This window comes from Struthio camelus, chromosome 9, assembly GCF_040807025.1.
Source record: "Struthio camelus isolate bStrCam1 chromosome 9, bStrCam1.hap1, whole genome shotgun sequence".
Classification (NCBI taxonomy): Eukaryota; Metazoa; Chordata; class Aves; order Struthioniformes; family Struthionidae; genus Struthio; species Struthio camelus.
Genome location: NC_090950.1, coordinates 5,314,514 through 5,340,524, shown reverse-complemented (window position 1 = coordinate 5,340,524; position 26,011 = coordinate 5,314,514). Strand labels below are relative to the sequence as shown.

The 26,011-nt window shown below is 43.4% G+C and overlaps 1 protein-coding gene across 3 annotated transcripts in view; it reads left to right on the top strand.

Moving 5' to 3' along the window:
* Positions 1–26,011, top strand: part of VPS8 (VPS8 subunit of CORVET complex) — an 86,060-nt gene that overhangs the window by 47,164 nt on the left and 12,885 nt on the right. For all 3 annotated transcript variants that reach the window (XM_068955027.1, XM_068955026.1, XM_068955028.1), the window contains exons 33-43: positions 3,781–3,870; positions 4,364–4,410; positions 9,349–9,490; positions 10,248–10,337; positions 10,756–10,798; positions 11,566–11,669; positions 13,090–13,168; positions 14,588–14,670; positions 22,156–22,236; positions 23,603–23,772; positions 24,708–24,876. In XM_068955027.1, the coding sequence (XP_068811128.1) occupies positions 3,781–3,870; positions 4,364–4,410; positions 9,349–9,490; positions 10,248–10,337; positions 10,756–10,798; positions 11,566–11,669; positions 13,090–13,168; positions 14,588–14,670; positions 22,156–22,236; positions 23,603–23,772; positions 24,708–24,876 (1,098 nt within the window). The remainder of the gene's footprint in view (positions 1–3,780; positions 3,871–4,363; positions 4,411–9,348; positions 9,491–10,247; positions 10,338–10,755; positions 10,799–11,565; positions 11,670–13,089; positions 13,169–14,587; positions 14,671–22,155; positions 22,237–23,602; positions 23,773–24,707; positions 24,877–26,011) is intronic.

The following is a 26,011-nucleotide window of genomic DNA, read 5'->3' as shown; positions in this document are numbered from 1 at the left end:
CTCTGCACAGAGTGCTGGTTGCTTTTGTCTTGTGTGGAGGGGAGTGCCTTGATGGAGAAACTGAGGCAAGCAAAGGTTAAGTCAGAACTGCTCAGAACATGGCTGACAAAATCAGATAACTGCTCAAGAAATCCTTCAGTATGCATCTGTGTGCTTAACGGGTCTTAGCTTGGACCTCCAGTTAGCAGGATCTTGAAAATCTTGGAATACAAAGGGCAAAACTTGTTGTTATTTCTGTTGAGCCTTTGGTTTGAACAAAGCAGCTTGCTCTGACTTTTTTCAGCATGCTTGTATGGTTTTAGTAATGTCATACGTTAGTGAAAGTGTGTCTCATGGATTCAGGCTGGTTTTTCCTTGGTTTTAAGCATTGCTCTTTGGATATTGCAACCGTATCAGGAGGTGATGGCTAGCGCACACTGTATAATAGGGAAGTGATCTATTAGCAGATCTTTCATCTCCTGAGCCTGCAGCAGCAAGGTCAGGACACTGACATCGCTGGCCTCACAATCTGTGATATCTGTGAAGGCGTACTACTGTGTTAGTAACATTCAGTATTGGTACCCTGGGCACTTCCATCCTGCAGGAAGATGGAGACCTAACTTCTACCCTGAGACACAACTGTTGCTAAATTTCTCTGTTTAATAATCTTTCCCATCTCCTCAGTCTTCCTCTGCTTCAGGAGATGAAGATGTATCTAAAATAATTGTCCGGTCAGACCTGAGGAATCCATTACGTTTAGTTTTTTTCAAGGTGGTGTCATCCTCCTCCCGGATGAGCCAGGAAAATAGTTTTGTCTATAAAGCAAGCAGTCATACACCTGCCCAGAAACAGCCACAGAAATCCATATCCTGCAAGGTGGACAAAGAAGTACTAGGGACCATTTGAAAGATGCGGAATACTTCCGGTCTCTGCTAGTATCTGAAAGTAGCAGATGGCTAATGGGAAACTGCACCAAGAGGAAGATGATTCAAAAGACAGTAAACAAAAAATTACTCTGAATTCAGCTGTATGACATGCACCTTGCTGAGCTCACATCCACTTTCCAGGTGACTTGTGGAGCCTACAAAAAGTGCTGCTGGTGGTGGCGATGGCTGTGCTTTGTCTGAACAGATCTGACTCATTACTGCCTCATCAGAACAACTGTGCTTCCATGCTGGCCTTTCTGAGTTGAGCACAGTGTGTTGTCCCCTTTGCTGCTTCCTTGTGTCTGTCTGGTTCTTCTCTCCTGCTGAATACGCTTGCCTCTGCTTGTATTGGTATATACAGCCCAAGTTGGTTGGCCTTATGGCTGAGTAAGTCTCACTTGGTAAGCGCTAGTTTGTCTCTTTTTCAAGTCACAGATGTGTCTGCTTGCTGGGTGTCTTCGGCCTGAGGGCTTTGACAATTGCTGCTCCATGCTTTGGTGTCTCAGGACAGATCAGAAGTGTCCTGGGTTGCCCTTCCTGATGTCTCTCGTTGTGTTGCACCAGTTTTGATAAGGTTATCATAGGCCAAGATTGCCAAGTTTTCATATTGTGTTGTTTGTTTTTGTTTTCCCCAGTCTGATGGAGCCACTTCTTGATTATTGCCCAGTGTCCTGCTTGTCAGAGCTGCATATTTTTCTGATGCTGACAAGCAATGGCAGCATTGCAGATCTTCCTCTCAACTTGTCCATGGTCATCCTTAGACATAAGATTTCTTGCACTGTCCCACTATCTTTGCCGAAAGGAGCCTGCTACTTTTATCTCTGCTGGTTTTTGCTGCTTTCCCTGGAAAAGCTACTGGGAAGATGACCAGTTCTGTAGGTCACCTTTTTTGAGTGCTGTCACTGAGATCAACTTCCTCTTTCCTTTTGGCATATTTCCTTTTGCAGCATCAATGAACAGTATTGTGCAATGTCATGTGGCTTAGCAACTCATTGGCTTTTGTTCTCTTCCAGTGTATTAATCCTGCTCTCAAACTTTCACAAGACTTAAAACAATAGAGTTTTACTGGAGTGATGCTGTGATTTCAGGGCTTTGAACAACTGTCCTTTCATCTGCTGAGGTATGAAAACAGGAAAGCAGCCTTTTCAGTGGGAACTAGCAGTGTTCTTCCTGGTGGACGTATGACACACACAGTAGAGTTTGTGGTCAATGCCATTTCTTATTCTCTCCATCATTCTACACAGTGATGGTTCTTTGATGTTTATCATCTTCAAAGTAAAGTCTAAAGCTGCTTTTCAATCATAATGTTGTTTGTGAGGGTCACTTTCTATCCTCAGACCCACGTGCCTTGTGTTACTACTGCCTCCTCGAGGGCTGTCTGCTCAAGAAGTACTATATTTGCAAATTATTCAAGCCTGGGTTAAGATGAGAACCCAAGCTCCAAGACAGTTTGCGTGGAGGAGGCTGTGAAGCTCACCGCTGATCCAGAAGTGACAGTCATAGGGAGGCTGGTCCATCTGACTCCAGCCACTGTCCAGGCAACTTAAGGCAGTGACCACTACATCCTTCCTGTGTTCCTCTAACTGTGCTGCTGTTATTGAGACCTTTTGCATCCATGGTATTTCCTTGGCTTGTTAGGTGAATGAGTCATGCTCCTTGGTACTAAGGAAACAATGAAGAGCTGTGGCTCATGCAGTAAAGCTCTGGGGTCAAACACTGCAGATCTGCTTTGTCTTGCCTACTCTAGAAGCGGTGTAGTTCCATGTTCTCATGTTCTGGGTTACATACAACGAGCAAATTTTCCTTTGCCAAATTCACAGAATACCTCTTCTGATGTATATCTTCTTTAGAGAGCTTGTGGCTAGGTCCTTCACCTTGGAAAAGAACAGTAACACTTTGCCTTGTTGCTTCCTTACTTCCCTTCACCCTGGTCTGGTACTCTTACCAGCTGAATCGGTGGCTGCAACATGTGTTTGGAGACCAAGTTACTGCTAGGGAGCTTTTCCAGAAATTTCTTCTTTCCGTTATGTGTTTATGAAGCTTTTCTTTCTGTATCACTTTTTAACAGTTGTTTTTGTTTTGTAAGGCAATACTTTCTCCTTTGTAGGCTTAGCAGGGGGTTTTGGGAAGGGTTATTGTTTACCAAAAATATGTTTGAAGCAGTTGCTTCTCAATTGGAAGTACGAAAGCATTAGGAGCTGAAAACTCATTCTGAGCTGTGTGAACTTGTGTAATCTTGTACGATCTTTTAGATCAAGCTTGGCAGGAGACGAACAACAGGCATCTTAAAGTTTTTCTTTTTCCTTTGATGACAGTAAAGAGATTATTCAAGGATGCTTTTTCAGTTCTGGACGGATATCAGGGGAATTAGCAATTTCAGGAAACTTGTTCTAAACCTTTGATTACAGTTTAGTTCAGGCCAGTAGTCTTTAAAAACTGTTTCCATTTGACTGAGAAATGCCCTGTAGAGTCAGCTGATGGCTTTGTTTCCTCTTTACCGCTGGGCACTCTTCCCAGCTGGCACTAGCTGGTCCCGTCAGCACGGAGTAAAGGCCATTGTCAGAAAACCTCATGAAATCATTCCCTTGCCTTAGGACAGAGATGCTGTCTGACTGGTGTGAAGAGTTTTGCGTTCTTACTGTTGCAGACTTAAATCATTGACTTTCAAAAGTGTCTTTTTCCAAACTGCCTTCCTTCTAATTTTTTTTTTCCAAATCCTTTTTTGGGTGACGGTGTTTATTATTTTAGAGCTTTCATCTAGGTAAAGATGCAGTTGGTATGCATGGACTTCAATATGAATGGACTCAGTGAGGCTATGTAGTTACATCGCCTATAAAACTAATGGTAATCATTTTTGTTGTGATTCCCTCCAAAGGAGTTGTTGTCGCTGAGCCCATGTAAAGCAGCCGACTTGGTAGCCATTCACTTCAGTGAGCAGATTGAGCGCATCATTACAAACCTTCAGGTAAAGTGTAAAAGTTCTTTGGTGCTTCTTTGCAGTGGGGTTGCCATGCTTGTAAGAGACACGTGACACCCTTTGGTGCATTCATTCTCTTCCCAGGTTGCCAAGAGTAGTGGTGAGTTTGCCACTGTGTCATAAACTAGGTTTATAGCTATTCAGCTGCAAGAATTGCTGTGTTAAATTATTTGGCCTGTTTGGGAAGGTCTGGCCATAAAAATGTATGATCACCAAGTTGCTAATTGTGTCACTTGATAGCGCAGTTTTCAGTTTGGAGTGCAGTATGGCTTGCGCGCAGAGGTCGGGCAGACCCGGTGTCAGCAAACAGATTCTCAAAGAAAGTGGTGTATAAGGGTTTACTTAAGGCAAGTGCCTAAACCGACTTCTTGAGCGAACGCCAGCCATGAACAGTATTTCCTTCAATAGATATAGTGCAGGAATCGCTGGTTTATAACACGCTGCTTAAAGTAGTAATGCTTTGTCTCCTCCTATTATGTAGGACCAGTTCTTACTCTTCCAGTTTCTGAGGAGTCTTCTTGACCCAAGGTACGTAAGAAAATTGGACCATTTATAAACCGTTGCTTTAAAATACGAGTTAAAATATATTCCTCTGAAACAGTATGTGGTCTACATGCAAGTTTAGGGCTTAGAAAAGGAGACTTGCCCTTCAAACTGCCCAAGGAAAGGAAAAATAACGCTGCTCTGTGGCGCATTCTTGAGCAGAGCCCACGTCTGGTTTCCTAAATGGGAAGTGGTGTGGGTTCCAGGACGTGCAGTGTGATGCTTCCCCCACGTTGGTGGGAGTTTGGGCATTGCAGCACCAGCTCTTTTGGGAAGGCTGTGAAATGGTTACCCTGTGACTGATCTGCCGTTTCTGTTCTCAGGCACCCACTGGTTTAATTACTTCACTGAGGTGCCCAAAATTTAACATAAATAGAAAGATGCTTTGGTCTATTGGCATTTTTCATTTATCTCTAATTTCAGATCTGCTGCCATATTTCATTGCAAACTTCTCTTTAACTAGTTGTTTGCTCCATCTGCTCCTGTTCTTTCAGTATTTCAGCACTGAGTGTTCTCTTTCTGTTGAATCAGTTTCAAATGCTACAAGCCCCTGATTTTACTTATTTATTTTGTAAGAGATTTATATCTGCACAGCTCCAGTTGCCCTCCAGCAATTGTTAATGCAATTCACTTTAAGATTTTTCTGGAGAGATCTTGTTTTATCAATTAGCTACAAATTAATTATTGTGCTTTATCAGGAGGAGTAGTAAGAAAAGGTAATATTATCTAAACTCAAGTGTCAATGTTTTGGTTCTAATTTGAATTGAATGAAAAAAAACATGTTTCGGAAGCTAGAACTTGGGAATAATCACTCTTTTGAGTTTTGTTAGGATGTAAATAAAAAAAAAAAAAAAAGACTTACCTTGCTATTTCCCGAAGTGTTAGAATCATGTTGGTATGGAAGGGGTTAGCTCTCACATGTATCATGTTTCTTAGAAGTCAGAATATAAAATCAGAATTTTGACAAGCAAATATCCTGGTTGGGTTTTGTAGGTAGAGAAATTGTATGATTTAGTTAAGCAGAAATTATATCAAGCTGGATGTTAAGTAGGACTGTTGTTTATGCTATGATATCACTTCATTTACAGCAAGTGAGACCCGATGAAGGTAGCAATTAACCTGGATTTTAATCTTACGCATAGAATGTCTTCCATAATCTCTGAGTAATGAACCTATCTAATCTAGCTCCACCATAATTAGAGCCAAATGCAGCCATTTCTCATGTAGTTGTCTTCTAATCAAAAGCAACGCATCAGATGTTCAAACCAGCAAAAGGAAACAACTTTCTGTATCTGATCTTTAAAAAGATCTCTGCTCTTCCCTCCAAGGCTGACATTCAGCAAGCTGCATCAGGCTGCGTGGCTTGTCTTGTCGTGCCCTGTGCGTTGTAGCAAAGTTTATGTGAACAGTTGCTATTCTGTGTTCCAAAGTCCAGCAGTTCTCTGCACTGCAGTATGATTTTCAGCATCCCCAGTAAAGAAGGTAAACCTCATACTGACTGGATTGCAGATCCCAGACTACTCAATAAATAAAAGATAAGTGGGGCTTTTGTGCAGAAAAATGAAACAAGTACTACTGAATACTTTGAATTCCCTTGTAGCAGTGATTGCCCTTAAAGCAAAAGGACTAGAAGCCCAAGGTTTAACCTGTCAATATTAAACTGCGGTAAGAAGTGCTCTGTAGGGATGCCAGATGACTGGAATGACTTCTTTGTAGCAGCCAAGATCCTGTGGTCTGTTACCAGTGCAATAAGGTTGTCTCCTTCTGAGACATATGAAAATGAGCTGAACAATGTCCAGAGGGAAGGAGGAGGGAGAAATCTTACTGTGCAAGGCCTAATCCGCAGATGTACCTATACTTTGTAGTGTATCAATACATAAAATTATGATTAGGTTTTTCTGAAAACATCTGTCTCTTTTCAATTAGTTAAAATGTTTATAGGCTTTTTCTGAGCAAAGTTCTTATAAAGAGAGGGACTCTTGGTGTAGCAAATGATCTTTTAATGTCTCGGATACGAAGGACTGCTTGATCACATGGGGAACAAGACTCATGATGCTAGTGTAACTGTACTGATTCGGTGGAATTGCGTTAGGGATTATTTTGGCCCATTTAATTTAGCTAGAGATTTATTTTAAAGGCATTGGAAAGAAGTGAAGGCAGGAGGGGGGGGGTAAGGAAGAGAGGGAACAGGGTTAATAGAAACCGTCTAGGGAAATTAAAACCAAATGTCCGTATGTCCATATCTTATAAACAGCCACAGAAAGCGGAGAATGTAGCATATGCCAACGCGTATGTCACGTACGCAATGAACTGAGGTTCATTCATCATAGCCTTTGCTTTGTTTTCATTTTTAAACTCTTTCTCAGTTTTTTCCTCCGTAAACCAATGCATTGAAACGTATGTGTTTGCAATATAATTTGTGAGTTGTGTTCCCACAATATTAATGTATTTAGCAACATGGTGTTTTGGGTCTATACACATATTAACAGATGCCTAAACTTTTAGGTTCTGTTACAGTGGCTCTTCTGATTGATCAGCTAGCCATGGCATGGCAAAACTCCCCTGTGCCAGGGTTTGTGAGAAGTCAGTAATGATCTCTTCCTTCCTGAAAAGAGTCTGTAGGTTATGGCAGGGGAGATGTCTGGCGTGGCTATGTTGAAGAGGTTCTTGATCACATTGAACTGAGCAGGACCTGCAAGTCTCAAGGCTCTTGGTTAGTTTTTGACATTCTTGAAGTTCAGCAATTTTTCCTTTCTTTCTTCTCTGGATGTCTTAAGTGAAACAGTTAAGGAAAAGGTTGGCTTGCCCATGAAGCCATGAATTTTAGGTGACAGGGTTATTCCCACACTAAATCTTTGTTCTCATATTAAAAATGTAAGACTGGCCATTTTTTATATTTGAGTAGACAGAAATTTATTTGAGTAGACGGACATTTAAGACAGAAAGCACTTTTTTTTTTTGGTCTAGTACCAAAAAGGAGAACGCTTGCTCCCTTCTATGTGTGGGTGGAGTTTAGGATTTGATTTGTGGGAGTGGATGGTAAATGCAGGAGGGTAGCTGATTTCTTTAGGTTTTAGGGTTGTTTATTTGGCCCTGCAAAAGTCTTTGGACACTTTGGATACTTTGGACACTCTCATCGGTACCTGCGAGGCTTTCATTTCTAGGCAAATATCATTTATAATCAAGCAATTCACACTGTAATCATGATAAGCTGCTTCTGGTGTGCTAGGGGCTCAGTGCTCTGCTGCCCTTTATTGGATAATAATCCTGGTAGCCTTTGTAGCTCCCAGAAGATGATAGTTTCGGATTGTATATTAGACCTCTTCCATGCCATGGCTGTACGGTTTGCCCATCAACATATCACCTCCTGATTAGGAATTTCTGTTCAGAAAGGTAAGAGAACTAAATATATACCTTGGTCTGTTTTCTTTTCTGGCTATGGCTTCAGAATAGGCTTAAGAGCCCTGTTTCCTACGGAAGATGAACTTTTGCTCTTTCTCCGCACGAGGAATTTAATCTACAGTGGTCATGAATTGCTGTTCAGTTTGCAGGGTTGTAGGTGTTATCCCTCTCTCCAGGAAAGGGTCATCCTCGTTATCCTAAATCTTGGAAATCTCATGCTTTGTGGTTGCTCTTAGAAACAAGATGAGTGGAAAGCAATCAGTACACATGGCTAGTGACAGGCACAGTGCACAGTTGTGCTGTGAGTTCTGCTGCCACATTAGAAGGATATTTAATAAGCCAAGGGACTGGAAAATGGCCACTGCGCAGAATATTGTAGTGCCAACAGCTGTTACTGGAAAGGACCTGGAAGAATCCTTTTTAAAGTACACCTTTATTAAATGAATTTATTACTTGTATTTGGAGCTTCACCTGCAGAAATCGCATAGCCTAAAATCAGAAGGGAAACCCTAGTCTGGCCTTCGGAGGAGCTCATGCCAAGCAGCATCAGCCACGGCCTTAAGCAGAAGAGAATAATGTCATGTCTGCGCTGCTGAGTGCCTCTGACTAGCCTGGCAGCGTTGCTTGTGTCAAGCCAGAGGGGGTCAGGGAGACAGCAAGGGCTGGAAACACAGCAGAGATTGGAGACTTCACCTACCCATATTGAATGAGCAGGTTATGTGATGAGAGACAAGACGGACATTTTTGGTTCTAATTGGAAACAAATGGCGCAGCTGGTTGCAAACCCTTGAGAGGATGCAGCCTTTGGCTTGGTCCTGAGCAATACGCAGCACCTGGTTCAAAACCTTTCAGCTGGAGATCTGCTGAACTAATGATCATAATGTGCATAGAGTCATTGTCTCTGCAAGAACAGAAACCACTTCACCACAGTTTTGTTCAGTTTGAGAAGGGGGAACTAAATAAATGAGGCTGTTTCCAGAAAAAAGCACAAAGTCGTATCTAAATGAAGTCGATACAAGGGATTGTATTCTAGCAGATGAGACATTAAAAAAGGATGAAGCAGGTCAAAGAAGAGCTTCAGGATTAATGAGCAAAAATCAACAAACTTTTTCTTCAAACACATGCAGGGCAGGTCTGCAGGACAAACAGATGATCAGAATCTAAAAAGACCATTCAGCCGCCTTAAGGCTGCAGCAAAGAACTAGGTGAATTCCTTGCATCTGTTTTCCATAGAATTGCTGGAGCAGCGTCTGGGCTGGAATGTTTCTTCCCAGGGTCTTGGGTAATACTGAGGAATCAGTGGAAGTTGTCGTGGAACAAACAGAATGCCTATTAACTGATTTCCAGTACCTAGTGGAGACAGCATAATTTTTCCCTTAAAAGCACTGTTCCCCCCCCCCCCCCCCCCTCTGTATTAAGTGTGAAAGACAAAGTAGAGCTCAATAAGAAACTCTGCTTTTCAGCCAGGCTTCTGGCCAGGGTAGAGTTTGACACGGGTCTCCTATGCCTTTTGTATTCCAGAGAAGGCATAAATCAGGACCTGATACACTTACCGCCCTGCATCACGGAGCAGTTTGTTGAGCTGCTGTGTCACTACAGCCCAGACCAGGTTTTGGAGACGCTGAAAGTTTTGGAATTCTGCAGGCTGGAAGAAACCATCCAGGTAGGAGGGAGATGAATGAGGACAGAGGCTATAGGGAAAGCCTTCAAATCAGCTCCCACCTCTTTAAAGTACTGTAAAAGTAGTTTTAGCTTAGGGTGTGGGTTACTTCCTAGATGCTCTCCAAATCCAATTCCAACACTGCTGGTCCTCTCAAGCTCCAAAACTGCTCTCTTGCAGCATGGTTAGCTATACTTAATATACTGATTCAAAATTTAGTCTCGGGGCTAATAAGAAAAGGCCATTAATGTACTGAATCTACTGAGTAACTGCAGAATACAGATTGGCTTCTGATGGTTTTGTTTTGTATGAAAACAGGTGCATAGGAAAAGAAAACCATGCTTTCCGATTTGATTAGAATACAGGATTAGAGTTCCTTATTGTGCTGGGAATGTTGGTTGATGTGTTGAAGGCATCTGAAATGATAGGAACCAGTTTTTTTGGAAAACACCACCAAAATTTGACTCGTGCTGGAGGCTTGCCTGTCTCTTGTGTTTACAAAAATTTTGACTAATAGCCTGTCCTTGATCTTGATTTGTATATATATTTTAAGATGCTGGTGGTAGCAATAATATTTAGAAACAAATGCAATGTAGCCTGTATGGGGAAAAGTAGGGGTGCTCGGACTGGGTGACGTGTATCTGTAAACATGTGGGGACAAATCCTCTCTGACCATCCAGTTGTCATTGTCTTATCAAGTAAACAAAGCAAATGCTGGCCAATTTCTTAAGATAGAAATTCACTTTTTATTTTAACTCAGATAACGCAGAAGCATCAGCTCCATGAAGCATCCTCGTATTTACTGGAGAAGAAGGGAGATATCCATGGCGCCTTTCTGGTTATGCTCGAGGTATGGTGCGGAGATCCTGAATGTGGCATTTTTGCCAGGCTCCTCATCAGCATGATGGCTTGTGCTAAGGCTTGATACTGTCACTGCTTCTCAGTTTGTTTCCCACTTGAACGCATGGAAGCATTTACCTTCTGTCAGAGAGCTATGTTTTAGGTTGTCTGCAGACTCAGCACATCAGTATGTTTTTCTGGCATGATTTGAAGATTGTCTTTCCAAGCATAACAGATAGATGCTGGAATTTTTCTTAAAACACAATCCGTTTTTGAGCTTTTGTTTTCCTTTCTGTATTTGGAAAGGAATTTGTACTGCGTTGTTCATATTGAGGAACTAAATGAGGGAGAGCCTTTGTAAACATACCTTTTAAAAACACATCAAGATTCTTCAGGTTTAACGTTCTGGATTCTCTCTTTTGTTTTAGCGATTGCAGAGCAAGTTGCTGAAGCTTACGCAAGATGATGAAAGTAAGAGTTATAAATTTAGATTCCATTTTCTATTAAAAAGAAGCAGCAAATACAAGAATGTAAAATGTGTATGTTTGACACTTGGCATAATGAGATCCTCTTTCATGATTCAGGTTTCTAGGTATTACAGTGACATTTTTTATATTCACGTGGCTGTGGCAGTAATTGCAATGAGACTGCCTCACTCTGCTGCTCGGATCTCTAGCAAGGCTTGCAAACAAACTTTATATGATGGATTGTCTGTGTTTGGTAACCCGGCCTGTTGTTAGTTCTTTTGGTTGTGACTGTTACTCTTACTGGCTTACCAGAAATGTTTCCCTTGTTAGAATCCGTTCAGACTCGTTACAGAGCTTTATCAGTCATATATGAAACAGTGATGAGAGGCATCTGAAAGTAGCTTCTCTGAAGCAAAAATCTCAGAGAAGTGATACTATTCTGCCTACAGAAAGTGAGCATATGCATGCCTGCCCCGTGTGCTAGCACCAGGACTTAAGGGCACCTACTCAAATGCAGTGGTCATATTTGTTGCTTAGCTATATCCTATACCACAACTAAGATCTTCCTTATTAGATTGTGTGAAATGTTTTATAGGCTCAATTTATTCTATTAGTCAGGAAAAATGCCAAAAATCAGGGCCTGTCTTTAGAGTGTAGTTGCATGCTGTAGGGAACAGATGAAAAGTGTCATTTTATTTTGCAGGATGATTGGGAGTTAATATATCTAATCTTTTTTATAATTACAGTTTGTTTTTTCCCCCCGAAACTTAGGTTCAGCAGAACTCCCCCTGCTAGAAAATATCGAAGATACCTTAATGAAAACAATTGCTCTTTGCCAGAGGAATTCACACAGTTTAAACCAGCAACAACGAGAGGTAAGGGAATAAAAAGCATGTCATTAGAACTAACGAAGGTCTCTGCATCCCTAGAAACTCTCCTCTCATGCCCCTTCCTTTCCCCATCTATCAGTCATTATGTTGCTCTGCCTCATGTTCTTCTCGCAAAGGTCAAGGTTTTAACCCCATAAGAGAGAAATTCTCTAGCGTGTGCTCACTCATAAGAGCGAGGTACAGAATGAAGCGCGTATCAGCAGTGGAGAAGCAGCTGAGACAACATCCTTTCCTCCGTTCTTAGCTTCAGTTGAAATTTTTGGCTTGAATGTCCATCAGACGCTAAAGAAGGCAATGGGTCCCAACTTTGTACCCTTGCATTAAGCAGCTGACATAGTTAGGTGTTACTGTCGCTGCAGCTGGAGAATTTTGCTATTCCGAATTGAGTTTAACGTCAGCCTAGTCTTTGAGAGGTAGAGACAATACAGCTTGCTTGAGTTCTTGCAGAGAACTTACTGCGTTGTATTGAGGCTGTGTTTGCATTTTGCCAGTGTCAGTGACATTGAAGGCATCGTTACTCCTACGGTTACACATAGCTTACATAGCTGAACTCAAACCAAGAACAGTGTTCGTGTATCTGAAGAGGCAGCATGGCTAGAAGTCAAAAAATCTGTAATTTCTTCTGGGCGCTGTCCAGTGTACAAGGTGACCAGCTCAGGTTCTTTTCTCAGAGGATTTTGCTGTGCTACAGACGGTTACTGTGTTTTATCAAAGAGGAGGTATCTACATGCACACACAGAGTGCTTATGGCCAGCCTGCCTAATTGGGTAGGTTTGAACTGGTGTTTGCTGTCACTCTGGTCCCTGTTCCACCTGATGGCTAATTGCTTTGTCGATGCCCAGATAAGATTTGACTCTGGCCGCCAGGTGAAGGATGAGCTTCCCAAGTACAATAACATACGATTTTTCACAACTCCCCTAGTTTGGTACATGCATTGAACTAATTACATGATGTTTTTTATTTACTTGACTTCTGTATCGTAGACATGCATACTTCCTGGAGAATTTAGATGCTCTATTCAAGTCAGGATCCATTCGCTGTGCTGTCTTTTATATAGGTAGTTTCCACCCCAGAAAGTTTGCATCTTAAATGAAGGAGAAATTGGGGGGGGGACAGCAGGAGCCAAAGTTCCCCTATGCTCTGATCCCAGTCAAGTGGTATGTTGGTCTAAAATATGAGTGAGTTAGACTGAAAGCAGATCCAGGAATGCTTTGCTCTGAGACTGTTTTAACGTGCTTCAGGTCGTTTCCACTGCAGTCATAATGTGAGAAATGTAATTCTGTTTTTCAGTATATGAAAGTGAGTCTTTGGAAGTCAAACTGTGATATTGGTCACACCTGATTTTTAGTTTTGCTTTTTTTTTTTTTTTTTTAAACTGCTTTTGTGCTGTGTTCGATTACTTTAGGCCCTCTGGTTTCCTCTGCTGGAGGCTATGATGTCCCCACAGAAACTGTCTGGTTCTTCACAGTGTCGATACTCCGAATGTAAGTATTTTGACATTTTGTGGCCCCAAATACTAATCAAAATCTGCGTGCTGTCTCTCCTTCTCTACTGATCGCAGAGGCAGAAAGCAGTTTTGTCACTCGAGTCCTAAATTCGCTGCTGTAGATCTGAACCGTAGTGGTTACAGGACTAAGAGCTCAAGCTGGGCTTTTGGTAGGCTGCAGCTGTCAGCCAGGTACTTTTTCTGATCTTCAGTGGAAGAGATGCCCTACCACAGTCTCCTCTGCTCAACGGGGTCCACTGAGAATGGTCTCAGTTAAAAAGCCAGTATGCACAGCATGTACAAAGGCGTTCCGGGCTGTAAGTAGGTTGCAGTCTGCGCTCTGGGAACTTCTGACATAATACGCTATCATCTTGCATGTCTAGCCTTTTTGTACTCTTATCCCTGCATCTATCTATTATATGTAAAATTGGTAGAAGTCAAATACGCCAGCTAAGCTCTCCACTCTAGCTCCATCCCACTGAATCTGTGTGGGTGACAGTAGCGTATCTGGAATCCTCCCATTGGCCTCCCATTTTGAGAGACTTAAGAGCAGTTAAAGTCTGTTCCAGGCCTGTTTTCCACAGTGATGGTAGTTTTGCATGATTAAGGATCACAACAAATTTCAAGAAAGTGCTATGGTTAACATTCTGTCTGGCCTCCCTCTACTTCTCTCCCTCCAATAACTGGTAACTGTACCCGGACTCGTGGGAATAGTATTGCAGAGATCAGTAACCCAAATCCAAACATCGCCCCTCTTTCTTCAACTCATCTTTTCCTCTAAACTCAGATTATCTAGATTATCTAGATGATCTATCTATAGATAATCTAGTAGATTATCTGATGCCTGCAGAGAAGTGATTATCTTAAGTGATACCAGAAATGATGATGTAACGGTATAACAGAGTATAATACACTTGGATCATGCATACTTCCCAAGCAACCCTAATTGTCCCTATGAGGAAGTTGAGTTGCTGGGGTGTGTGAGTTGAATGTAGGTGAATATAGGCTCTTAATGTTGGGAATGAAGGGAAAAAAGTAGCATGCAAAGGTTAATTCTAGGTGCTTTAGTCGTGACTATGACATGAGCAAGGGCTGCAGATTGGCTTTTGGTAGCAATAAGAAAAGTGAATGATGATGCTACCAAGACAGTCGCAAAATGTGAGAAAATTTAATGCGGGCAGGGAGAAGGAGGAGTGGGGAGAAGCATCCTGACATTGAAATCTTTTAAATCTGCTTCCTGATACCAAAAAGCTATCTGTGCTTAGTGTAAAAGATGGACAGAAGAAAGAATTTCTAAAATGGTTTTCAAATGAGAAAACATGAAGTAAAATGAAACTGTCCTAATTTGAAAGATGAGCCTCTCTTTACTCCTCAAATCCAAACAAGCTGCTGGTGATTCTTACACTTGATATTTCAGCTTTGAAGAGTTTGACCATGCAAGTGCTGAACAACATGGCTGCGTTTATTGCTCTTCCTTCAATCCTGCAGCGAATTCTACAGGTGAGTCTCTGAAGAGGAGAAAACATTACAGACAAACTTTTACCAAACTGTCTTTCAGTTATTGAGTAGAGCTGAACGCGTTCTTGATTTAATAGCAATTTCCATGTAATTGAAGACCAGATTAGCTAACTGTGTAGTTCCAAGCATTTCAGTGAACGTTGAGTTGTCGAGCTGTAGTTTGGAAAAGCCTACAGAATGACCTGTAAGATTTGTCTCTCTGAGGAGACGTGTGGGAACGCCTGGACTTGTGAGTAATTTGAAGTAATTGAGTGAGTACAGTGAGTAAAATTGAGGTAATTTCTGCAAACCAAATATAATATTATCTCAAAGGATGCAATTACTTGGAGCTGAAACCTAGCTGTTCTGGAGGCTGCTGCAGAGGTCAAACCATGACAAATTTCTCACAACTTTGAACTAAATTTGTTGAAAGCCGTGTAGCTAAGGCTGTGGAAAGACCAAATCAAAGTTTGTAGGCTTTGGGGACAGAAGTCAAGACTGGACCGTTTTGATTGATCAGGTGATATATTATTTTAGAGTGTTTTAGTGAGTAGGAAGCATCTTGTAAAAGAGATGACTTAAGAAAGGGGTCTCAGGTCAAGTGATCACAAGCAGGTTTCATTTGTTAAGTTGCAAAACAGACAAAAGGTGAGGTTGGGAGTAAAGCACACCCCCTGAGAAAAGCAAAAAATGAGTTCTAGAAATTGTCTGAATTTTAGGGTGGAAGGATCGCAAGCTTGAGAAGGCGTTGAGTTACTCCTTAGAGTTTCTATGCCAAATGAGAGGAGAAAAATAGCAGAGAAGGGCTACGGACTTCTCGGGGTGAACAAACACCTCTAGCAGCGTATTAGTTTGATCTTAATATTATGTACGCTCTTGGATTTTAGAAAAAATATGATTAAGGACATTGAATGATGTTGTAAATGAGTGGGTAGGAAGTGAGATCAAATGAAATATGGTTTTATCAAAAGTGCAAAGTGTTGAGCAAGCTTAATGACTCTTCAATAACCAATTTCATCTAGTTTTAACTGTGGCATTAGATACAGTTTCCTCTAGCTTTGTTTGAAGCTTCCCATAGGCAGGAAATGCTACAGAAGTTGTGAAGGGATAATTTGGGGGGGGGGGGGGGGGGGCTGAAAGAGAGGGGCTTTCCTGGGTTAGACTGAGAATTACCAGAATGAGGAGGGAGGCAAACCAGTGACTACAGTGACGATAACATAGCTGAGAGGTATTACAATGTGGAGGAAGACCTCATTCGCTCTTGGGAAGATTTAAAAGCTCTTCTTTGCAGTCTTCAAATATTTCATCCCTTTTCTGTTATTACAAAGTCACTCTCTTAGGCAGTAATACAAAAAATCCCTTTGCTAGAGGCCAACATTCATGTCCTGGAGGCAGTAGAAGAGTGAAAAGTATTTGTCAGTTGTGGCGTTAACTGGTAGGTGTGATGGCACTGTTGCAAAGGAGAATGGGATGCCTTAAGGTGCGTGAGCTGAAGGGCTTTTACTAGGGACAGAAATGCGCAAGGCATCATTTAAAGTAGCACGTGCAGCTCTGGCCGTCTGTGCTGCGGGAGGGGAATTACCCTTACTCATTCTGTTTCCCTGGTCAGCCTGACAGATTTGGTCTGACAAAACAGAGATTGTTAAAGTAAACGTTTTTTTACAAGTGCGAGAGATGGGGAGAGATGATGACTTCTTATAAATGCATTTGGGGAGAAAGAGTGAATTCAAGGTAAAGAATACTAGTACCAGAACTTCACAAAACAGAAGTAGTAATTGGTACCTTGTAGTTTGGAAACAGGTGTAGGGAAGTAAGTGTAATAAAACTCAGTACAAGCCCTTATGGAAGGGGAAGGTGATATTTATTTACAAAATCTCTAAAAAAAGTTGATTTTGCCTCCTAACACTTACTCTCTCTAGATTTCATTCAATCATTCACGCACTTGCATATTTGCAAGCACCAAGATGCATGCGAACAAGTGATCTCACCAGGATCGTTTGTGTGTAGCACAGAGGACAAAGGATGTCAGCTGTCAACTCCTCACCGCATCTCTGGAATTCCTCTGATTTGTGATGGCAGATTAGTTTTGGACGGGTTAGTTGCATCCTTCAGAAGTTGCTGGCTGTTACAGGGTGGTTTTTGCCTCGGAATCTAGCTTACTTTGGCTGCCGTAAATCACAGGCCGGATCGCTGCCGTTTTCTGTTTTACCTCGTTTGGAATATGGGTTTGAAATACATGTCTGTAGTCAGTCCTCTTGCTGGGCTAACAGAAAGGGAGATGCTCTGTGTGATATGCAGCCCTGCTGTTCTCCTCACGTTGGGATCTAGGCTCTTCCACTGATAACTTGTTTGTGCTGGGGTCTTACCAGCCTGGAGCTTCTGTGCTTGACACAGCACCTTCCTCAGCTTTGCTGCTGGGAACAGTGTCCTTTGTTACGAGTGCAGACCATTCTTTTAACCCTTTTTTCTGCTGTTTCTTGCACTTAGAAAACATACGTTTCCACTCGCACTGTGTTTATACCAGCTTTTATTTTTGCTGCAAGTCTCTAGATGGGGTTGCATACAACTGAAAGACAACGCTACTTTGGGTCATTTTTGCTTGTGTTGTAGCTGCATTGCATTAAACTCCTGCTCCAGGGCTTGTACTGGCTGCCTGTGGGACAGTTTTCTTTTGGTGTGTAGCTTGGCCCTTGGAAGAAGGTTGCTTTGAATTCAGCTTGGAAGAGGATGTTGGGAAGGGTGATGGGTTCTGAACGCTTGCCGTGTTTCGGATCAGGAAAGAAACTTCGCATGTGTCAGGCAGCAGGGAGCACTGTGGGCTTCTTACCTTCCTGTGTAGCGTGACCTGTCATCTGCTCCTTTGGATTATCTGGGAGTGCCGTTTGAGCGCCCTGCGGGGAAGAGTGACAACGTGGCACGCATACGCGGCGGCGTTCCCCAGAACGCTCTGCTGAATGGCTCTTCTGAGCAGCTTTCTGAGCTAGACGTTGGCGTCTCTCTCTTATTAGCCCTGGGCAGGCACCCCTTCTGCAAAGTTGCGTGCTTGCTTTTTGAACCCGTGTGAAACCCATTTTGAACCCATTTCTGTGAAACTCCAAATTAGCAGGGGTGCCTGAGAAGTCTCAGAAATGCCCTCAAAAGCTGTTCCAGCAGAGGTCAAGTCCTTGTGGTAGAGCATAGATGCACTGGAGCTGCGGGTCTGGAAAGTAGAACAGCTGCCCAGGAATTAACTGGGTTTTTTTTTTTTTTATTTGTTAAGGTGAATGACATCAATAAACTGAGGTAGATTATCTTCCTTTTTCGGAAAAGGAATTAGAGTATTCCAATTTTAGTGGACTGTTTTTCTTCCTCTTCTGGGCTTAACTGCTCAGAGATTATACCTTATGCAAATGTTAACTTTGGTTTGCAAGCAGAATGCTGTGCTCAAGGGCACCTTGCAAAGGGCTACAACCAGACTCTGCTGCTGTCACAGGAAGTAGGTAGGTTCTTGGCATCTGCTTCTTATCGCACGTTGACTCAACTTTATATAATTGAAATTTTATGAAATAATGATTGATATATTTATGTTCTTGCTTGTCCTTTATAATGCTAGAAGATTATTTGTTAAATAGGAAGTCTGAAATAACTGGATTGGGAGAGATACTAGAGGAATCCCCTTGAGCATAAAGAGAAATGTCGTGTCATTAAGGATGTGAATACTGTCTGAAAAGGGTGGAAAGACTGAGTGTTCATTCCCTTAGAAAGTTGTGATCCTTCATGAGTGTTTTGTAAGCAGATGCAGCTGATGCCTCCTACAAAATGAAGAACTGGAGAAGGTGGAAATTTAAATTCTACCAGTAGGACCCCCAAACTGGGGGGGGAAGGAAGGAAGGAAGGAAGGAATCTCTACAAGTTGCCACAAAGTAGAAGCAAAAAGACCAAAAAGGCTCTGCTTGAATTTTCTCCATCCCTGCCTGGGGTTCTGCCTTCTTCCTGTTTTCCCCTCTCTTCCTGGCTCTCTGCTCTCGCCTCTTGCCTCTTTTTTTCTTTTCTACTGAAAGTGCAGGATTAGGATTGGGATTAGCTTATGTCCAATAGTTGCTCTCTCCCCTTGCAAATGGGATGGAGCTTCAGCTGCAAGCGATGCATCTTCCGGGTTCGTAATGCATTTATGAGCACAGCTCTGCGAGGGCTGAGGGACCTCCATCCAAACCGATTAGCAAAGAAGGAGGCAGAGCTGGCTGGAAGGCTGCACGTGCAGCTCTGGCTTGGATGTGGATGCTTGCCAGCTTTTCCTGACGTGTTTGTCAGTAGCCGTGCTGGGCAGCTGATGTGGCTTTGGCGCGCCATGCTGAGGGTTCCCATGTATCCAGGGAAAGATCAGCCCTGAAACAGTAGCTGTGATCTGTTCTTGACTTGGTGCATCTTACTGTATTAATGTGCCATCCAGTACAGTGTATTTGGAGCATGCATAAGTCACAAACGAAGACAAATGTTATAAGGTGGAATTAATGAAACATATTCCTCCATGAAAAAACACCTGATCCCGAAAGGCTCTTGTGACTGTAGATTTTTGTGGGGGTTGAAACCAGCAAACTGGCAGAGAGGATTATAACTTGCCAGAAACCTGAAGGTATAGCTCTGCGTTTCATACTCAAGGCAGGTAAACAACTGCAATGCAGGCTGGTGCAGCACTGTGTTTTGTGGCTGCCAACAGGAAACGTGGATGAACTTCACCACTTGCGCTTGACTGCTAGACTAGGTATTAGGCTTTACTGAAACAAACAGCTCCCTGGTGGAGATAAGGCTCTTCCTGCCTGCCATTTTTTTTAGAGATTGTCAAACATGACGTGAGAAAGACTGAACAACTGGAAGTTGGCCCTCGGACTCACGTTCCTTATCTGCCCAGCTGTAGGTGGCTCATTCCTCTCTCTCCTTCCTGTCTTCTCTTCCTCTTCTGCTCTTACCAACAGAGGAAACGAGTTGCATTGAAAATCTTTACTCACAGCTTTGGAAAGCCTGACTTGCTGTATATAAACGGTTGCATCTGTAGTTTGCGAGTTACCTGTCTGTATACTTAAGTGCTTTAGAAAAGTGAATAGCTGGTGCATACAAAAATAACTTGCTGTATGTCGTGGCTCACGCATAAGCCGTGCTGGAAGTCCTGAGTTCCCTGTTGCTCCCTATAATTCATGCGGTGACTCAGTGTAGTGTCCTTTCCATGCGGTTGCTTTTAAATTATGCATACAGAAAGAAAACTTAGTGTCTTTTGAGCAAAAAAAGTAGCTTTGGCAGCATCTTGAGCTCTTCTGTGTATTCCAAATCTACAGCTGTTTCTGACTCAAGTGATATTACTCACTGCTGTTTTTATTTGGGCCTGAACATTGGCATTTCTGCCTGTCGCATTTAGTGAGGTGGTTGCTGTTCATAATTGCCTGACCTGCTTTCTGTAGCAGTTTTGGTGAGCTCTCTAGGTATCTCACCGTGTAACTTCCTTGCTCCTTTACCCTTCTTTGCTGGCTGACTTTTTACCTGTTGATTCTTCTTTCTCTCCTTCACTCTCAGTCCCAGCATTGAGTCAACCTTGACCCTTCTCCTTTTTCATTCATCTTAGCCTGAGTTTGCTTATCCAGCTCCTTCCACTCCTGTTTCCATTGGGCCTCCCTCACTTTTCCAGTGTCTGGGTTAGTTTCCTGCTCACATCTTGCCATCTTCCCTATTTTTTTTGCTGGTCTCATGCCCATTCCACCAGTCAGCCTCTACTTGGTGCTTTCAGCAGGGTTTCCCCCGTGTGCCTTCTGTTAGGCAAGGCAAAATGCTTTTCTCTAGGTCCGGTTCAATGACTGTCAGTCTCTGGGATCCGTATGCTATACAGAACGGATGCCCCTGACCACTGCTGCATCCTTGCTTCTTCTGCTTACAGGCGCGTTGTGAGCCCCGCTGGTGCCAAGTGGTTGGCATGTGTGTGCGTGGAGGCTGGGGCTGGGTTCGCTCTTTTGCGGATCAGACTGCCTGGGCCAAAGAGACAGAAACGAAGTCAGGCTGCACCAAACGGATCGCACCACTGCAGCGGTAGATCCTGCTACTAACCTGCCTGCTCTTTCTTGCTTCCCCTTTACGTTTACTGGGCTGCTTAGCCAGCAGCTTGTAGGGCCTGTTCTTTAGCAAAAATATCACTGTGTTGTGTTTTAGTCTGATGGCGTTGCTGCTGCAAAGAGGAGCAGGAGGAGGTTGCGTTCCTGGCGGGTGCGTGCCGGAAGTGGTGCTGGGTTGCGTGTTGGTAGGGGTAGGCACCCATGCAGCTGTGTGGAGAGGCCGTTCAGGGCCGGTTTTGCCCAGGAGACACTAGTCCAAGTGGGTGCTAATGCTTGTGGCCACTAGGAGCTGTCAGCCAACTGGTGGTTGCGCAGAGGGATCTCCTGGCTTGGTGCAGTTGCCCGTGAGCAGGGCAGGGATGATGCCAAGTCAGAGCTCGCTCTCCCTTTGTGCAGCGGGGCCTGGCAGGCCAGGAGGGTGCTGCAGAAGCTCTCCCCTCCTCCAGCGCCTTGCCCCTCTCTGTCTGCTTGAGGGGCTGCATCCTGTCATGGAGAGCAGCTCCCAAAGGGCAGCTTACCAAGTTCACCCCAGGCAAAGAGAGCTGCACCCTTGAGCAGGATTCCTGTCCTGTGCTGAGCGGCGCCTCTGAGGGTGCCAGGGAAGAGAAGGGGATGCTTGGTTTTGGAGCAGGCCTGAAGAAGCTAATTGAGCTGTACCAGGGCAACGACTTGTACCACAACCCTTTGCTCCTGCTGCTGGGACACGGAGATGGGCTACTGGGGCACGCAGAAACCATCCCTGCAGCAGGAAAAAAGCCCTGCGCCCCTTCAGCGGCCCTGTGTTCCCTAAATTTTCTGCCTTTTATGATATGAGACCAAAAATTGCCCAAGATTCCTGAACACCAAGCACTGCCTGTTGGATCTGTGTTCTTACAACCTGCAGCGGAGCGGGTGTTGAATGAGTTTGGGGGTGATCTGTGGATGAGCGGAGATGCAGGAGTGGATGACTGACTGACTCAGACAAGGGTGTACTCGCAGTGTGGGGCCGGGGCCCTACCAGGCGCCCCGGAGCCCGCTAACCAGCAGATGCCCTTAGCACTCAGTGTCAGGTGGCAACGTGGCCAGGGCTGAGATCTCCTCCGTTGCTGCAAGGGTTCCTTTTGCTGTGTCCTTTGATATTCCTCAAATGTGTTCTCCATTCAGCTCTTGCATCTTCTAAGTGAAGTTTACAAGGTCACTTTTGAAGTCTCGTGACCCAAACGCAGTCATTAGCGTTGATGTTGTCAGCTAATCGTATTTGCTAATTACTGTTTTTCCCACCAATACGTAGGATTATTCTGCTGTCCTTGTGCATGTACAGCATGTCTTTAAATCTGGAATCATGACTTAAATTTGTGATGCCCATCTGCAAATTAAAAAGCCAGAATGTATGGTCATGTGTGATTCACCTACAACTTTTCATTTCTTTGCACAGGATCCCATTTATGGAAAAGGGAAACTTGGAGAAATTCAAGGACTTGTCCTGGGCATGTTGGACACTTTTAATTATGAACAAGTAAGTTGCATGCATTTCTTTGCTGTCCGCTGCGGCATAAAGAGATTATTTTTAGCTATCTAGATTTCTGCCTTCTCTCATTTGCCATTTCTCTCTGCACAGCAAAGTAAATGGACATGCAGGTGATATATATTCATGTGATCAGGAAGACATGGGCAAAAGGGAGGATGAGTCTGTATTACTCACAAGATTGCAGGTGAAGGGATTGGCAGGTACATCGTGATGTGGACACCTCTGTAGTTGAGTTTTACGCTAACATGCGCTGCAAGCATAAACACCTGGTTTTTCTCCAACTCATCTTCCAGTTAGGGATTCAAAGGCACAAAAACAATAATGGTTTGCCTTTTTACAAGATTTTAAATAAGTATATTTTAAATTATGCTGTTCTGCTACTTCCCCATAGTAATGCTATACTTTGCCACCTGATGGTGGCACCTTCAGCTGTTTTCTAAACTCCTTATTCCTAAAACAGAATACATAGTCTTTCTCCAAACCCTTCCTCAACTCTTCCTACCATATGGCGCTGCCATCTTGGCTGCTGCTCAGGACTCAGTGTGGCATCATCATCCAATTTAGAAATAAAATGGAAAATAGCTTTATTGTAGAGGGTTGAATGTAAAGAGAGGTCATCTGTCTTTTGGGCTCTTGGGGAAGGTTTGCTTTTAGCAGCACAGCCCTCTAGTCTGTCTAGATCTGGCCTAGCGGTTGTCTGGTACAGGCTGCATGTCATATCTGGACCAGGCTGTGCCCTTTGGTCTTTGCCTTTCTAAGGAACCACAGGTGCAACCTCTGAAAATTGCCGTAAGCAGTCATGGACCAGAGCATTTATCCCTATTGCCTGTTCTGTTGCTGCTGAAGGAAGCAGTAACCTCTACGAACTAAAGAGATTCCACTTTTGCCTTTTCAGAAACGAAATCTCAGCTGGGGAGAACTAGCAAATGAGAGGGTTGGTTCCCCCTACCCCGCCATAGTTTAATTGTGATAGTGCATTTGGGCTTTGATTTTTATCTGCCCATATCTGGTAAAATGGGGGAAATAGGCAGCAGCTTAGCAGGTAGAGACAACAAGGGGAATCAGAAGTATGGAAGACCACAAAATGAGCCTACCACATCTCTTTTAGTGCTCTTGGACAAAAATCAATGAAGTGCTTATTTAAGAGTGAAGAGATACTGTCTCCGTTAATGTATGATAAAAGGATAAGTATTTTGAGGTAGTGGCTACAAAACATAAAGAGAATCGATTTTCTTTGTTTTTGCTTTTAGTAATCTGCTAAGCTGCTTGTTATGATGAATTGATCAGGGTGGAATTTCTGCAGTCTGGAGATGACAAAATGACCTGGTTATTCTGTGTATTGTCTTTCACACAGACCCTTTTAGAGACAACTACGAATCTTTTAAACCACGATCTCCACTGGTCCCTGTGTAACCTAAGAGCTTCTGTCACTAGAGGGCTTACCCCAAAGCAGGATTACTGCTGCATTTGTCTACAGCAGTACAAAAGAAGGCAAGAAACTGCTGATGAAATCATCATTTTCAGGTAAAGTGAAGGGGCAGGCTCACGAGTGTGATCGTGTTAGTAGTCTAAAAAAGAAAAATACTAGTCTTTGGCTTACACAAGTAATCGTCTATATGTCGGTAATCAAGTATTCCTGCTGCTTTGCAGTATAAATGGACTGGCTAATCAAACTGATAGGAGCTGGCTTTCTTTGCATGCAGCCAGCTCTGTCTCAGCAGAAAAGGGTTGTCTGGCAATTTTGAGAGAGCAGTTCAGTAAGCTCTCAGTTTGTCTGTCATCTTTCCCAGCAATGCCTGAATTAGCAGAAGGTGATTCCCTGGTGGAATTGGACAGCATAGTCCTAACTGATGCCCTTAGCTGCCTAAGCGCCCTTGCTAAACGACACTGCAAGTCTGGAACAATGGAAGCTCTTTATGGAGCTTCGTGAAGCTTAAATGGGCTGGAAACTGGATGCAGCAAGTACAAGTAGAAGCACTTTGTCTTGCTGCCAGCTGACGCACTGTTCGGTCTGTCCCAAATACAGTGCTTTGGGTTGGTGAAGTTTGGGATAGCAGATATCCATCAAGCCCCAATAGACAATCTCAGCATCCTGGGGTTATTTGACTGTACTTGTACTTCTCAAGTCTATTGCGGCCCTGGCTACATACCCTATTGACATCTCTGCTACTCCTATCTGTGGGCAGGTGGCTGTAAAATAAGAGGACGAGATCATTGTTACTTGGTATTGTGATCTGTAGCTGTGTCAGCAGCTGGGCATCTGCTGTTGTTTTTGGAAGTCTAGAAATACTGTCGGAGAGCGCGAAGGTATGACGGGAGTGTACGCGCTGCTGATGTGTAGTTACAGATGAGCAGCCTTATTTTCCACTGACCAGAGATTTCCCTTCTGAAGTGTAATGCTGTGGGCTGCATTAGCCTGCCTTCAAGCATCTAGCAGAATTCTTCTCTCGTCTTTGCAGCTGTGGCCACTTGTACCATTCCCTGTGTCTGCTGAGTAAAGAGTGTGGGTTAGTAACCAAAGGCCTGATGAGATGGACGTGCTATAAGTGCAACTCAGGCAACAAGGGAGGAAAACTGAGTGAGAACTTCTCAGAGCTGAAAAAAGGAAGTGGAACATCCTTGGCACAGGTAAGGTTTGTGAGACGGTTTCTCTCCAAGTGAACTCAGCTAAGCGCTCATGAGTTCCGTCACTTTGTTCTCACGTCGTCTTATTTTGCTTCTGGACAGGGCCATGATCAGTAGCTCTCAAACAGTATCTGCAGTTAACTAGTCAAAGTTATGAATGTCATTTTGTTTTGGTGTGGATATTCAGAGCTGTGCAAGAAATGGGGTATTTTCATCCCAAAGGTCTTGGAACTGCTCACCTGTGTGAAAGGAAGCTGGGTGCTTGTAGCTGCATGCCTGTTAGATGCATCCACTGCTCTGTGTTGCTTGTGACAGGGCCTCTGGGGGTGGCTACATTCAAATTATATGTAGCTGTGCTTTATACAAAACTTGTAGTAAAAGCTGGTGTTTTCTCTTGGCCGGATCATAGATTCTCCGTTCTACCTTCCTAGCAGATAGCCTGGCTCTGGGTAAAAGATCCGAAATGGACTTGACTTGCTAAATGCTAGTGAAATGCTTTAAGGAGCTTGCATGTAAACAAGGCGACTACAGCTGGACAGAGGGGGAAAGAACAGATTGTTGGTTTATATTTTATTGTCCGTGTTAGTGTGCAAGAAGCTTTACCATCCTTAATTCAAACAGGGGTCCAAGCTCAATATGCATGCTTCTGTCTTGTCACTGGCGTGGTACTAGGAATTGTAAGCGACAATAAAGGGCAGCTTGTTGGGATGTCTTCTAGGAATGTTGCTCCTGGGGGAACTGAAGTCTGCTGTAGCGTGTTTCAGAGGAGGTGGTCACTGATGAGGGTCTGCTCCTACGTTCCTCACTTTGTGCATTTGTCACCACCCACATGTGTGCGATGTAAAGCATTTCCACTTCTGAAAGCAAAAGTCAGCCAGTCTTGGAGTGTATTTTTATAGTATTGCTTCAGTGCTCTTCCAGTAGATTATTTCAATTTCTATCAAATCAATTCTGATCAAAAGATAGCTAACAGCATTAGTCAACTTCAATCAGCTTCTGTATTAACCAAAAAAGAAGCTTCCTGCTTGAAGGGAGACTTTGGAGAAAAGTAATCTCTGAGGACCGTTTGGAGCACAATGCAATCTTTGCAGTCAAATTGTATTAGTTTCATATATGATGACAGAAAGAAAAGCTTCCC